This window comes from Falco rusticolus, chromosome 4, assembly GCF_015220075.1.
Source record: "Falco rusticolus isolate bFalRus1 chromosome 4, bFalRus1.pri, whole genome shotgun sequence".
NCBI lineage: Eukaryota > Metazoa > Chordata > Aves > Falconiformes > Falconidae > Falco > Falco rusticolus.
The window spans coordinates 76,486,576-76,502,673 of record NC_051190.1 but is presented as its reverse complement, the minus strand read 5'-3'; the positions used below and the strand labels follow the sequence as shown (position 1 = coordinate 76,502,673).

Here is a 16,098-nt window from a genome sequence, read left to right as displayed (position 1 = left end):
AGTTAAATGAGGATTTATAAAAAACATACATCTATAAAGCTCTTCAAAGCAGCCCTTGGGAAAACAAGCTGTTGTGTTGCAGTTTTCCCCTCAGTTTCACAAACTGCCATGTGTTTAGTTTATAATAACTACTTTAGGTAATTTAAAATCAAGGCATTTGGCTTCCAGTGATGCTGTGTATTGCTATTTTAATAAGGGCGAGTGCAGTTAGGACATGGACCTGTGTAACTACGTGATTCTGAATGGCAGGCTCTGTGTGCAAGAATTTTCTTTCTTAATAATTTCCCTCTTTCTCACCTCATGTTCCTGCCTTGACCCTGTTTAATTTTTCAGCAGTAGTGAAATATTATCTGAACAACTGTGGCAATAATTAAATTGATTTCAAGCCATTTAGGACCAAGCTATGATCTGCAATTTCTCTGCTTTTTTTGCTCCTCTACCTTCTCACTCACCTGTTGTGGGGGTTTGATTTGTTTTCTTTCTGACCACTTACAACTCTTTTCACACCCTTTCCATCCATCGTGGCGCCCTACATACAAGTTCACTTATCCTGACGTACGGTGCAATTTAAAGCCTTCCTGGGTCAGCTGGATTCCCCTTGGCCGACACTTGTAATTGGGTGACTGCACTCTGACAGACAAGTGGCACCATGCAGGACACAATTCCTCTGCCATCTCTTCAGCAAAGTCAGCGGCACTGTGGTACTCCACTGTAAGCAGAGTATCTATCTACCTTACGTACCATTTAATTTTCCTTCTCTAGACCTCTCGTACAGAAGTAGCTTCAGAGCCAAAATAGGTAATCTATAAATGCTAGTAATGTAGAAGAAAATAATAAAACATGTTGAAAAGACAAAAATCAATGCAATAACACAACTGTGAAAGAGGGGGAGGTTAGGTGAAGTGTCTGTGATGAAAAGCAAGTGGACTAAGGTTTTTAACTTGTATCCATTGAGTCCAAATTTCAAAAAAATGTCAAAAGAAGTTATATTTTGTTCTCTAAACTTTTTTCTTTTCCTTTCTCTTAGGGCTTACTTGTGGCAACTATATTCTGCTTCTTCAATGGTGAGGTAAGCACGTGAAATACAGCAAATGAACAGAAATTGGAAAATATCAGTGTTGTTCATGAATGCAAAAATTAAATATGTCACTCTGCAAACTCTGAAACCACACAAAGTTGCTTTTTATTCTCCATGTACAAGCAGCAGTGTGCATTTCGGAAAGCTCTGTGCGGAGCGTGACTTAAATATCTATGAGCAGATGAATCAGGAGTGTTACCGTTACAAAGCAGATGGCACCAGCTGAGGTACAGGCACGAGACTCTCCCCTTACCGTGTGCAATTTTGAGACAGAGGTCTAAGTAAAAGAGAAAACTGCCTTACTTCCCTTCCTGCCCTACAATAGTGGGAAGGACCACGACCACAGTGTCCCATAAGCAGCAGTGGGGATCTTTGGCAGCCAGTCCCGGAGAGCCCTGTGCTGTGTTCAGCCCCGGAGCTGCGGCAGATGCCGTCCCTGGTAGCACTGTCAGAGCGGAGAAGCCTGGAGGGGTGCAATTACTTTCAGTCCTTTGAGGATTGACACTGGGCTCTTTAAGGTCAGTATTTTGCATGCAGAGAAATAAAAATGTTTGAGGCAAAGATGTCTCCCTTTCTCTTACAGCTGGATCAATATTTCATATACCCACAGTTGGGTTTAAGTCCACTTCGCTACTTGTTCTTTTACAGAAAGATGGCAGGTTAAAATATGCCAAGAACCATTTAAATTCCTACAGTAAGTCATTTTCCAAAGACGGTTAGCAGAAAAACACTTTTGAAATACATCAGGAGCATTCAGCTGTAGTGAAATGAACTGCCTCATAGCAAAGCTAGGAAGTCCTTTAAAAAGTTAATTTTGAATCCAGAGTAGCTGCATTAGATGCAAAGCAAGCTTTGTGATACTAACACTCATTATGTCAACCTAAAGAGATATCCCTGCTTGTGTTTATCCCTGTAGATTGTTAGAAAGTAGCAAATTACAGGCAATGATGTGACCACGCTGATGTTTTGATAGTGATTTGAAACAAGTTATGTTATTAATAAGGGGCTATTGGCTGCTTTGCTTACTTTCAGGGTGGTGGAGAATATTAAATTCTGCCACCACTTGTCAACATCGTTATATGTTTGCTTCTGGCTGGCTCCTGGCATAAATGTACAGAGAAATGCAACAGCAGAAAAGATCAGAGGCCTCCCACTATAATTCTGTAGCATGGCTTCTCAGGAGACATAAAAGAGAATGGCAAAACGCGAGCAACTGATGAGGCCAGAACCCAACATGAAGTGGTAGCTGTAAAGATCACGCTATAGAAGATTATGGTTTCACATTTATGGTTCAATTAAACAAAGTTGGAGACACATACAGCTGTCTTTTCCCATCACATTTCTGTCCCCAGGATCTGCAGGCTACAACCACCTCTCTCCTTCTCCCTTACTGTCATCGCTTTCTGGCACAGTCCATTCTCCAAGCACTCAAAACACGGAAAGACCTGATTCTCCCTGGTAGGGAGGACCTGGCGTGGAGAAAGAAGAGATGAGCCAGGCAGTTTCTGAAATACCCTCTCCCCAGGGGAATGGCTGCATAGCTATGTAGAGGCAGGGCTCCAGCGTGTCCTCACTTGCTTCCAAACAATGTGTTACCCCAAAATCCTGATCTTAACATTGCCCCTTCCTCCTTCATTATCTCCAGTGTCACCTTCCATTTTTTTCAGATTAGATTTTGCAAAACAAGTTTGCTTAATGTCTTATAGCTTTAGTGTAAAAGGTCGATTTCTCTGTAATTCCCCAACTCCACTGAGAGCATATGGATTTGTGCCTGGATTAAAGGCTGTAGCAATGCTAAAAATGAGGAAAGTCAGCAAGAAAATGCACTGAAAACATCAAGTATCTTAAAGGCTGTTTGTTTCTTAGACATGTTTTGTCAGAGAGCTCAAATTCCAAAGTACTTTTGTCAATGCCACAGTGTCAGAAAAGCATATCCACCTTTAAAATTCCAGGAATACAATTTTCAAGTTAGCAATAATGAATATATCTGGAGCATCTGCCTGCCAACATTGTGATAGACCATACATATAATTTAATTCAAAATTAGGTTGTAGAGTGCTGAGTTTACCTGTCATATGAACTAACCTATAGTGTGCAAGGCAGAAAACTGAAAGCCACATTCCAGGAATGAAAATAAATCTAAAATAAATACACAGCTCTTTTTTGTTCATCAAGTATTGTATTATATTTAATTTAATTATATTTAATTTCAGAATACATACCCTGTATTCATACATGATATTCAGGTGTCCAACCACAGAGACATGCTGCACTTGGTGGACTTCTGCATTGACTGAGCTGCTGTTCAGAAGTAGCAATAGCAATCAGTCATGGACTGGAGATGCACAATTTAGATCCAAATTCTGAACAACAACAATAGTCACTAAACCCCTATTTGCCTCTGAAAGCCTTTTTTAACATCTGGCAGCCTGCAGTAAAATGATCTCATCCTTGGGAAAGGCCCTTATCTGGATACCCACTTTGATACTTGAATTGTCAGCAAGCTGTCACTGAGGGGGCACATCTGGAAGGGCTGATGCCCAAAATGAGATAAAAATGAATGTGATATTGAAATGTGGCTTCCAGGTTTGTACTCTATTGCTCCCACAAGTAATCACATGGATGGCTTACCTACGTCCAGGTAGCTCCAGACTGAGTGTAGGATTAATGACTCCTTGGTGGAGCAGCTGATGAGAAACATTCACTGGTGTCACTCAGTAAGAAAAAACAGCTGTGGGGATTCAGGTTTCCCAGGCATGTTGAGAGTGTTTTTTGTTTGTGCTTGGGTACTTTTCACCATTATACCCATTTTCAAAATCATTGTAGCTGCTTCTGACTTGCAGACTGTCTAAAGTGGTCAATAGCAGGGATGCTGAGAAACCTGCTTGTTATTTTCTTACAGGAAATTTTATTTACTAGACAATAAGAGAAAGGGGTTTTTAGAATTTACCATTAAGGTGGGCAGAGTCAAAGATGACACCTCTCTTAATACAGGCTCGAGGCAGTCTAGTGCTACTTGCATCAGCACATTACCGACAACCTCAGGCAAGTTTATGTACTAGAGTAGCTGTGTTGGGCTGTGCCAGAAGAGAGGATGAAAGGATTGCGATCCCTTTCCTCCAAGTCCCAGTTATTCCTGCAGTTACACAAGGTATAGATATATAAGGCACAAAACTTACAAAGGAGCAGCAACAGACTAATGCCAAGATGGTATTAGGTCCTTCCAAAGGGAATGCTGGTCTGAGTTTGGCTGCCCAAGAGAATTAAGCTAAGATAACTTTCCCCAGTCTTGCTGTGCGCAGTAGGACATAGACCAAAGCCACAGTCTGGTCCTCAGTCATGGTAGGAGATTGTTTCCAAGCTGCTATATACATCTCCTATCATAGAGCTCAAAATTATTTCTCATGAGAAAATTCAGTGTGGGGCAAAGAGATTAATTTTAGTATCACAGGAGCCTGGATACTCTGGGATTTACTTTTTCCTACTGGAATATTTAACTTCAAGGCTGAAATACATGAAGTTTAGCCAGGACAAACAATGCTAAACTCAGTACCACCTGACAGTGTTTTATATTACATTCACCACCTACTACCTCCCCAACCTCACTTTAGTACCATAAACCCGTCTATAGAAAGAAATGTAAAAATAGTAATAAGAAGCTGTACCAATGGCTGCATTCATGTGGAAGAACATGTAAACAATGGATTTGTTTTGGACTTTTAAAATTATAGATCTTCTTGTGCATTTTCATATAAAATCTCAGTGTCCAGCAGCACTGTAGTTTCTCTGTCCAACAACAACAGTGTTGTACAGATGATACAAGGTCTCTGCAATAGTCTGCTTAACAGACCGTATTTCCAGGCTTGAGATTGTTTCTAGACTGTAAGGCTGGCCAACAAAATGGAAAGTCTATTTGGAAAAAAATCAGCCATATAACTTAGGCCAAAGTGTCAGGAATGGCGAATAGAGAACAGAAAAATCTTTCAAGTCTTGAAGAGCAAAGTAAATAAACTCAGGCTCTTCATTTCTTTAGAGCACTTCCTTTAGTCTGCTGTCACAGCAGAAAGCATGGCAGGTGGCACCCTGCCCCTCCTGGTCCACAGGAACCTCCTTGGTCGTGAATAAGTTCTGGCAATGCATGTGACTTTCAGTAATTCCACTTACACATTTAAAATCCATGCATGAACAGTTTTAGTTGTTGCTGAATTATGATCATCTGAGGTCCTTGGAATCAGAGCAGAAATCTAGATCAACATATTGTTTTGCTCAAGTGCAGCAGTTTGTACTATCCATTATCCGTTTGCGGCCAGATTCTTGTACAGGCCAGCAGTTCAGCGGAGAACAAAAAAATAGCTGCTTTGCCCTCATGCTGTTACCGCCCTGTGGAGCCTTTTAAACCTGTATAATGGCACTTCTAACCATGGGCTGAACTGGAAGGGATATGTCTGTTCTCTCTATGACCATACAAACAACTTAAGTGTCACTCCTCTCTGAGAAGAAAACCATAAGCTGCTCACAGCAGGCTTTGTAAGATTCCATAACATTGTTCTTCCCTCTTCAGTTGACCGTGTTATCATCTCTAGACCTATGGTTGCCCTGTTGGCCTGTCAGACTCCAGTTCAACTGAGAGCAGTTGAATTGCTCAAGCAGGAGCTCATCACTTTCACAGCAAGGTGGTGCTCAACACAAGTTCCTCTCTCTGTTCGAAAGCAATCAAAGCCTTGAAGTCTATGCAAGGGGGGCAGGGGAGGGGCAACAGGAGAGCAGCAGGAAGGCTGCAGGAGCATGTTCTTGCCACCTTCACTAAAGACACTGCGATTAACCTGAAGGAACGAACACTCAAGATTTAGGGGAAGCGGCAAGGGCCAGAGATGTGCAATCACCAGAGGTGTTAGTGACCGTGATGGTGGTTTTGGAGAGATGGCTGTGAGTGGGCAGAGCTGCTGTGCACACCCAAGATTTCTGCATTGTCCTCATTGTGTCTGGGCTTAGGTTACAGGAGCTGTGGCCCCGGTGTGATATTGGGAAAAGACACTGACTTAGTCCTTCTGAAGATTTCTTCTTCCATTCCCTCCCCATAGCTTCTAGGTTTACTAAGCTATAATATTCACAGTTACATCAAAAGGTAATTTTAAAGTGACTGACATCTTTACAGGGTTTACCTCATGTAATATTTCTGTATCACATGCTGTAACTGCAGTACTCTTTCATGCAGTAATTCTTGCTCACTAATAACCTTTTTCAACAGTGTGATATGAAACATCCTTGCATACAGCCATTCCACTTTAAATCTCAATATTGGCACAGTAAGCTTTGCTCACAGCCCCAGTAAAGTTCCATTGTAACCATATGCCATTTCCATGCTTGACGTCTAATTAAGCTAACTCAGCCATTTGTTTTCTTTGCTTTATGTGTTAGGAGAAGGTGAATAGCAATACATTCTCCAAATGACAAGCAGCATCCACCTCAGTAGGAGCACAGAAACACCGGGACACTCCTGTCATCACAGTGCCTCACCTGCACCTGCCTTCCTCTAGAGAGGGGGTCATTTACAGCAGATAATTATGGCAAACTGCTCCTATTCTCACATTTTTCTGGCTGGAATCACTGATCTAAATGAACAGAGCTAGGGTTTGCCCATTCCCTGCTCACGTCTCAATGCTTCCTTTGGGAAGCAGCTAGCAAGTGCCAGCATGCCTGAACATGCAGCTGGAGAAGGGCTGCTTATTCCCTGGCAGGAGTCAATAGCTTAAGTCATATCCTAGTGTGATATATAACATCACTCAATGTAAATTTTGAGTAAAATGTTTCATTCCTAGAAGGTGAATGTCCAAAGGTTGAAATTCTCTGCTATGCAAAAGGCTATGACCAACACTGGTTTTTTGCCAGCACAGAAACTGTTCTTAAATTACCAGAACAAAATATCTGTTTAGCTGTACTAATCCTCTAACTATTTCTCTCTATAAAATTAGCCCTGGCAAGCTCTTGAATTTTACTTACACTTTGCTATTCGTGGCCAGTTTTTCTCATCTTTAAGTTTCTTCAGGGATCACAGTGCATTAGCCATTTCAGGGGCAAGGATCCAGCAGCAGCATCAGATGGGTTTTAATCCCCATCCCTCCATCCTCTTCCCTCTTCTGCCATAGCACCCTACTGCGTTCCCGTGCAGCGGTCTGCTCCACATTTACCTCTTATGGGAACAGCTAACCTATACCCTCTCTTCCCAAGCAGCAACAACTGCAGAAGCTCTAATTGCTGCCATAGGGTAGGCAGGGAGGGAGTCAAGGCTGAGAGCTGAGCAACTGCTTGTGCTTCTGGAGCTGGGAGCAGAGCCAGGGAGAGAGGTAAATTGAACCTGATAGAATTCGTCCTGGACCTTTCTCTCCCTCTCTTTCTCTTTTTCGCTCTCCTCTCCTTTTCTTCAGCATATTTTGAAATGTCTACAATTATAGGGGTTTAGATTATGCCTCACCCTTGCCCTGTGTTTCTTTAACAGGTGCAAGGAGCTCTGAAGAGGCAATGGACACAGTACAAAACCCAGTGGGGCCAAAGGCGTCGAGACCACTGTTCCATGCGATCTACCTCCTACACTGCAACATCAATCACAGAGGTCCCGGTTTACCTGTACCATCATGATTCCAACAATGAACAGTTAAATGGAAGATACATAGAGGACTCTGAACTCGTCGCATTAAAATCTGGAGAGACATCTACCTAGCCCAGCACCAGCCATCGCAAACACATAATTTCACATTCTGCTTGTGAACAAAGTGGGGAGAGGGATGGATTTGGGGAAACCCAAGCCTCTGTCAGAGAGCAAGACCAGGTGAAAGGACACATCATATTCAAACCGCATCAGCCTCTGACAGCAGTGGCACAGAGGGGTCTGACGCAGACTGGGAATAGCATTTCTTCCTGTGTGCTGCAGCAGGGAGTGAACATGGACCTGCCTGCCAGGCTATGTAATCTCCACACCTCCTGATACCAGCCCTATGAAGTGACCATCTGACAGTTGTAACAGTGCCAGGTAGCCCATAGCAAATAGGAAAGAAAGAATGAATATGTGGCAATTGGAAACTTTCAGCACTTTTTGATTTTGGTACTTTTCTTTAACACCAGATTTTGAACTATCAGCTTCCACAAGATGTAACTAGCTTGGAGTCCTTTATTCTTCCCCTTCCAATGAGCAGGATGACTGCTTAAAAGATTTTGCACATTGCGAGACAAATCAGATGAACATAAAAAGTCACTCCAAAATATTCAAATCTTGATGATCTCCCAAGGACACCCCGAATATTGCTGTCCCCAAAGAATACCCCAAAATAATATCATCCCATTAGCAGGTGCATAAAGCAAATGAAGATGAAATAGTCATCGCATACCAAGATCTCAAACACCATCAGAGAAACAGATCACTTCTTTAGGCTACATCACACAAGTCCTGAAGCCATCTCAAATAGGTTGGTTTTTTTTAACAATACTCATAGTTCAGGAATATTTATTTATAAGAAAAATTGTCACCCTATTACTCTGCCCAGAAATTCACCACAGAGACACAATTCTTTCACTCTGAATAAACTGTGAAATTTTTTTGGAAATTATTATTTTTTTTAATAGCCATTCTGAGATGAATGCTAGATGAATGCTTGTCTCTTATGAAATTATGACCACATCAGTAAAGGATCCCAGCTAAGGAATGAGAAACTAATGTCATAGCACAGGAAGTATATATTTATAGAATCTGGTTGCTGTTCTGAGTCCCTAATCATAAATTAGTCTTGCCTTAATCTGTGATAATCTATTTCAGATTCTATTGAAATTAGCAGACAAATCAATGTTGACTTAGATGAACAGTGAACAACTGTTCAGTGTTCAGAGATGACTTACACAATACAGTTTGGTGTAGACTTTGGAAACAGGAGACAATTTCATCCTTAGCGATTTGAAACCATTTTAAAATACGGTGTTCGGCCAGGCTCAGTTTTTCCTTCCTGACATATCCAGACCCTAAGCTTTACCCTTCGTTTGTAAATTTTAAACGAAAGGCTGCTGTACGTGTCCACCTACGTGAGTCAACACCTCACTGGAAAAGCCCCTTCCAGGAGTGAGTTTGTGAGGGATAGGCATAAACCCACAGCACTAGGGAAGGGACTGAATTCTCAGTATCCAGGTGTGAGGCAATGCCTTGCAGGGAAGGGGTTTGCTCCGTTTGTGCCACCAGCACGCGCATACAGCCGCTGTGCTCCTCCAAAGCTTCCTCTCCGATGTGAGAGGCGAGCTGCTGGCGCTGCGGCCATGGAACGAGAGAGGAGCTGGGGAACAAGAACAAACTGTCCACCAACCAACGGTGGAGATCATCACATGGTTAATCCAGCGGGATGTTTACAAGAAAATATGATCATGTGCATTTGTTCAAGCCACAATACCTATTTTTCAGACTTCAAGGAATACAAATGTGGTTATTTTTTCAGACAACAGTATTTCGTGTATTGCTATTTCTACTTTTACTGATGAACAACGGGAAATTGAGGATTTAGTTATTAGAGACAATAAAGTGGCTCTGTTATGAATGCTGTATTTCTGAATAGCTTTGGGGCACGCTGCACTTCCCAGGAGTGCTCCTGAAGGCATTCCTAGTTTCTAAAGGCACAAATAAGCTGATTGTAAAAGAAGCATGCATGATATATATGGAGAGTTTAATAATGAACATGTTGGTTTTAATAATGTACATGTTTACAACATGTAAGTGCCAGTCGTTTCACAGTCTTTTGTGTTCATGTGGATGTACAAAATGGAAACGCTTTGCCATTATAGTGGTTGTTTTCTTCACTAATGATATTTTCTTGCTCCGTTTGGTAGAATGCTCTGGAAAGCCAATTTGGGATCTGGGGTTTAGGATCTCAGTTTGAGCTTCAGGTGGTGGAAACACTGTGTGGTTACGTCAGTCTTTGTGGCAGTTTTGGTTTCAGTGGAGGGATGATGATTTGAAGGCACTGAAAATTGGATCTAACATACATAGTGAGTTTAGGGTTGTCAGGAAAGGCTGTGTTTTAGAGGTACTTACTGAGTAATTTCTGATCAAAATATTTCCTGATGGAAAATGCTTTTTCTTCATCTCAAGATGTTTTGAAATGTAGGTATATTTCACTTCTCTGCTTTATAAATAGTACCATACACTAGTGATAGTAATATTGGGAATGCCGATATGACCTCAGTAATTACAATGTCTTGGCAGTATGGTGTTCTGTGTCTAACACATTTCACAGGAACAGCAGAAATGCATAATTAATGTATCCACGTAACAAAAAGCAGGAAAGCAGCTGACACTTGAATCAGTGGATACCAGGTGTATTTTAAGAGGAAACCAACCTTCCATTAATCACCTCTGCAGTATCTGTTCCCTCTCAAAAACCGTACCCAACACATGAAAACCCAGTTTAGCGAACATTTACTCTGGCAGCAGGTTTGTGTAGTTGCTTTGTCTGAGCAACTAAATCTATCAGGAAGATGCTGGTTGTTATTCTTTACTAGGTACAGAAACACAGCGCAAATTAAAAGACTTGTTGTGGCATGGGATGCCGAAAGTAAGATTTGCTTTTTATTTTATTTACTTAATAAATATGTGTTAGCTGTAAAAAAATTGCAACAAAGGTAGAACAGACAATTTTCTCTGTATTAAAATTCTTAGCAATAATGCTATCTTAATTAAACATCTGCCAGTATTGCCATTACAGAGTGCTCATGTGTTTATAATGTAGCAAAATAACTTTGCTTTGGGATAAAATCAACCATGCAAACGTGGTGAATTTCTGTCCTCTTTTCCCAAATCCTCCCCCATCCTTTGCCAACCTTAATAAAGAAAATCCGAGCCATTTTTCAAAGATGCAAATCCTAAACACTAACAATGTGAAGGTATCTGCATTTCCAGTGCTTGGAATTCTAAGAGTCAGATGTGGTTTTATGAAGCTAAATATGCATAGTTCTGCTCCAAAATACGAGCATTTGTAACCCAGAAGTCATTTGCATTTAAACAATAGTTTATCCCAAGCCGGTCAAGGCAAATCCCAAGTCACACAGACTCTGCAGTGTGTGAGCATGCCCTCTCTGCCCTCTGGCAGCACAGGAGACCTGAGCCCAACCATGTGCAGTTTGGACCTGGAGCTAACCACATGGAGGGGGGAAAAAAAGGTGGGGGGACAACTGGGCAGGTAGTGATAGTAGCAAACTGGGAATTTTGAGTTCCTGGTGTGGTTGGGTCATTGCAATATACTTGCTTCAGGAACACCCACTTCAGAAGGACTTAACAAAATGAAATGGTGAGTCCTACCTGGCAAACGTCATTGGCCAGCAGTGAAAGAAAGTCAGACCTCCAGCCTGAAATACCACCTCAGGAGGAAGAACACGATCAGCTTCTTAGTCAACTCTCTAGTGAAATTTAAGATCCTAGCTAGCCCCAAGATTTAGGGTGGTGCCAGGATTGTGCTGCTGTGACACCTGTAGTTCTGTGGCAACTGTAGTAAGTAAGGTACCTGTAAGGTTTAAGTTCAAATTATCCTTTTCATGACCTGCAGGTGTTTCTGTGCAGCACAGAATTTTGCAGGTACTTCCAGATGAATCACAGATCTAGATTTAAGCACCCCTTTATTCAGTACTCAGAGCATTATCAAGAAAATAAAAAAAAATAAAATTTCTCAGTGGCTCAAGTATAGATCAGTAAGTTCTTCTCAGCCTAATAAAGGACAGCTGGTTTAACCAGTAAAACTGATTGATGAGGCGGTTATCATTACTGAGCATGTCATACTGCTGCAGGAAAAGAAAGCATCACGGTAAGATAATTCACCAGGGTGTTGTATGTGGGTATCATGAAACACAAGTTGGCACAGACAGTGTTAATGATGATTTAGGCCTCGCTCATCTGCCTTGCCAGAGGCACCATTTAGATGACCTGTCAAACTCCTGTCAAGGCTTATTTCCTATGATTTTATAGCAGCAGAGATGGGCACTGGCATTATATGACATCTGAGATTTTCTTCATAATCTAATTTCAGGATCTCAGAAGCCTGTCTTAAAAAGAAAAAAAAATAAATTAAAAAACCACAAAAAACCCAAAAAAACACCAACACAAACAACTATCTTTAGTCAATTTTTAAAGGACTTGAGAGTTCTGCATTGATTTTAAGAATCTGGTTCCTTTTCTCTCACTGCAAGCAAATGCAACTTTGAGAAGTCACCGCAGGAGGTTGCTTCATGTAACGTGTCATGTGCAGCGCTGTGATCAGATGCAGCCCCTCCATTCCCAGGTCCTGGTGATGTTAGTTTGCAAAATATCGTCAAGCAGACGGAGCTCCTTCCCTCATCTGCCCTACATTTCTCTCCACTTATGTATTGCCACCACAAGAAGTGTTTACTCCCCAGTCTGACCATCCTACACATTTTTCAGGAGTAATGTTTCTCCTTTACAGTTTGCACCTTACGTTGACTTGCTGTTGATCCAGGATGTACTTGCCACAAGTCGGAATGGAAAGTGTGCATTTTAATCCAGACTGGTTCATAGAATTCAGGTGCCTGGCCCACATTAAAAAAAAAACCCACAACAAAACACACTGGAATTATGGAAATGGTAGGTGCAGAATTAAAACTAAATTAGGGATAAAAGTCTGAGCACACAGATCAAACACATTTAGAAGCAGAATAACTTTACCTTTCTCTTTTTGACAGAATGCAATCCTGTCATCAAAAAAACACATCTAAAAAGCTCTTGAGAAGTTGAATGTTAGCTAAAAGGCACAAAAAAAGTAAATATCTGGAAATCCCAGCTAGCATACATACACGCATACATATAAATTATATATATAAATATATATACAGTGAATTATGTTGAGAATGGTGTTCAGGTAGAGAGTGACCCATAGTCCTCCCAAAATGCACAAAGCATGGGTGGGAGGGACTATGGGGCAGAGAGGCTTGTAGCCTCCCTAAACTACCTTTATTCTTCCTGGGGACCCCATATAGGGCACACACAACCAGAGTGACCCACCTCCTTGCTCCCACACCAGATGGGTTCACAATGGCAACGACTAGGCCAAGAGACTTTGGCTACACTGCGTTTCTCAGCTTGCTAAAACAACACTGCGCTGATGAAAGGGGCTGATTGGGAAGTGAGCAAAAATAATCACTTTCCCAGTTGCATGTCTGGTCTCCAACAGGTATTCTCATTTGTATCACCAGCATAAGACCCAGTGTTGTGGAGAAGACTGACCTGAGACCAGGCAACTCCTTGGTATGGAAAACTTTTCCTCTCCCTGTAGCCTGTGTAACGCAGCAGCAATTCTCACTGACTTCAGCAGCATGGCTAAGGACAGGATCTCCCCCTCTCGAATTTTAGAAGTTATCTAAAATATCTAGGAAACATTGAAAACAGTTGTGAAATACAGTCTCATCTTCATATTTAAAATAAAAGATCCCACTTTGTAGAGGAATGGAGGCAGTGGGTTGATTAGCATTGATAACATGCAGCTGTGGCCTTGCCTGAGAGGCAGGGGGTTGGTTGACATGGATGATGTGCAGCTGTAGCTCATCCTGCTAAGTGGTTAAATAGCCCTGAGGAGTGTAGGAAGCTCAGGGGGAGGAGCAGTGTGGACTGACTGACTGACTGACTGACTGACTGACTGACTGACTGACTGACTGACTGACTGACTGACTGACTGACTGACTGACTGACTGACTGACTGACTGACTGACTGACTGACTGACTGACTGACTGACTGACTGACTGACTGACTGACTGACTGACTGACTGACTGACTGACTGACTGACTGACTGACTGACTGACTGACTGACTGACTGACTGACTGACTGACTGACTGACTGACTGACTGACTGACTGACTGACTGACTGACTGACTGACTGACTGACTGACTGACTGACTGACTGACTGACTGACTGACTGACTGACTGACTGACTGACTGACTGACTGACTGACTGACTGACTGACTGACTGACTGACTGACTGACTGACTGACTGACTGACTGACTGACTGACTGACTGACTGACTGACTGACTGACTGACTGACTGACTGACTGACTGACTGACTGACTGACTGACTGACTGACTGACTGACTGACTGACTGACTGACTGACTGACTGACTGAGCCTTGCTGCAGCCTACTAGTTTGTTTGTGCTGTAACACCACTTTATCAATATTATGCTATGTATAGACTGTTTAAGGTGACAAGATACTATTTTCATATTTTTCTAGTTTTTGTAGTGAAATATTTCATCTCTATTAGTACTATGTATATGTTATGTGTCTTTGACAAAATTCACAAATTACTTGGCCATTAATATGTATTTTTCATTCTTATAGATAAGAGATAAATAGTTGTTTGATACTGAATGCTTAACGCACAACAGCTTCCAGAAATCAAAATGAAAAGAATGAAAAAGACTCTCCCAGTCCATGCTGACCACACAGGAAAACCTGAGAGGTGGAAACCCTTTGTACCGTACTATCCCCCCTTATCTGTGAGGTATTTCTTCAGTTCTGAACAAACAAGGTCAATCTATCTCAATGTACATGGTGGCACAGGGCTCATCACCAGTGTGTCACACAGATGGGTGCGTCTGGGAGGTGACTGGCACACAAAGGAATGTACAGATCTTCCCACTAACCACTGCAAGGGGATGAACTTCTCCCAGTGTGTGTGCAGGTTTTTAATTAATAGGCCCTTTATGGACAAATACCATCACAATGAACATCTCCTCTAAGAAGAGGCTGGGAGAGAGTTCTGTGCAATTTAAATAATCTGAAGTAAGAGCCATGAAAAAAGAGGCCATACCTCTGGCTCAGAGATGGTATCACCAGTGCAGGCTTCCACAGGGAAGAGAGTTGTATAGAATAGCTCTCTATAGTGAGTGTTGCTCTATAAATCTGCTTGCCACAGATTGCGTAGGCAGGTTTATCAAGTTCAGGCCCACCACAAATGAACAGGAAATAGTGGGGGGAAAAGGGGTTGCTTATTGAATTATATTATACTACAGGCTTTTTTATTTTATGAGCTCTTTTATTGTCTTTGGGTACATAGCACACATTTAGCTCCCAAGGACTTAGCCACCCTGCTCACAGCTGGCTCTCCAGCAGCAGGAGGGAGGTGTCACTCTGGCAGGCGCTGTAGCTTTGGACTGGCAGCAATTCAGACCCTTCACCAGAATTATAGTGCAAGTGTATATATATATAACACAAGGTAGATTCAACCCATGCTGCAGCCTTCATTTTCAAAAGGGGAGAGTACAAGGATTTTTCATTTTATTACTCTGCTGTAAAATTTCTTCCTTATGGCAGACTCCTTGGGAAGCCAGAGTCAGTGAGGATGTGGAAACAGGACACTCCAGATGTGCTGCCACCTATACGGGTACTGCTACATATGCGATTAACAGTTTGTCATGACTTGCCAAGTTCAGGAAAATGCCAAAAAAGAAACAGAGGATGGTTTTCCTTTCTAGCTATCATCCATGTAGGAGTAACTTGGTATCGATTTTTCTTATGATCAGGATATTGTGAATAATGGTCTCTGCTTTTCAGCCATTTGTATTACATTATACATGTACTAACACTCTTGAGTGCAGAATGATGCATCAGTTACCAACAATGCACTTCAGCAAAAGAAATTAATGCTATCAGGACAAAGAAACACAATAAAAATATTTTATGCTTAGGATATACCATCTTTGTGAATTAACAATGGACTGTCAGGAATGAAAACATATACAACAAATTCTGGACATATTTTAAACAATTCCCTATGTATATAAAAAGTTGCTTGGGTTTTTTTAATTCATATCTAGATAAAATATTACTGCATGTTCATGACAGGAAAGTTGTATGCAATCAAGTTTTATTGGATTATGCTTGAAATGCATGGTTCACAAAATTGAAAAGGCTTGAAAATGTAGGAAGACTTCCCTTGTTGTCAGATCTGAAGGACAGTCCTAAGTCTCAGATTCATTGTTTATGA

The 16,098-nt window shown here is 41.6% G+C and overlaps 1 protein-coding gene across 1 annotated transcript in view; it reads left to right on the top strand.

Moving 5' to 3' along the window:
* Positions 1–9,939, top strand: part of CALCR (calcitonin receptor) — a 77,150-nt gene extending 67,211 nt beyond the window's left edge. The window contains exons 11-12 of the mRNA XM_037382458.1: positions 1,028–1,069; positions 7,575–9,939. Of these exons, the coding sequence (XP_037238355.1) occupies positions 1,028–1,069; positions 7,575–7,796 (264 nt within the window). The 3' untranslated portion in view covers positions 7,797–9,939. The remainder of the gene's footprint in view (positions 1–1,027; positions 1,070–7,574) is intronic.
* The last annotated feature ends 6,159 nt before the right edge of the window (positions 9,940–16,098 follow it).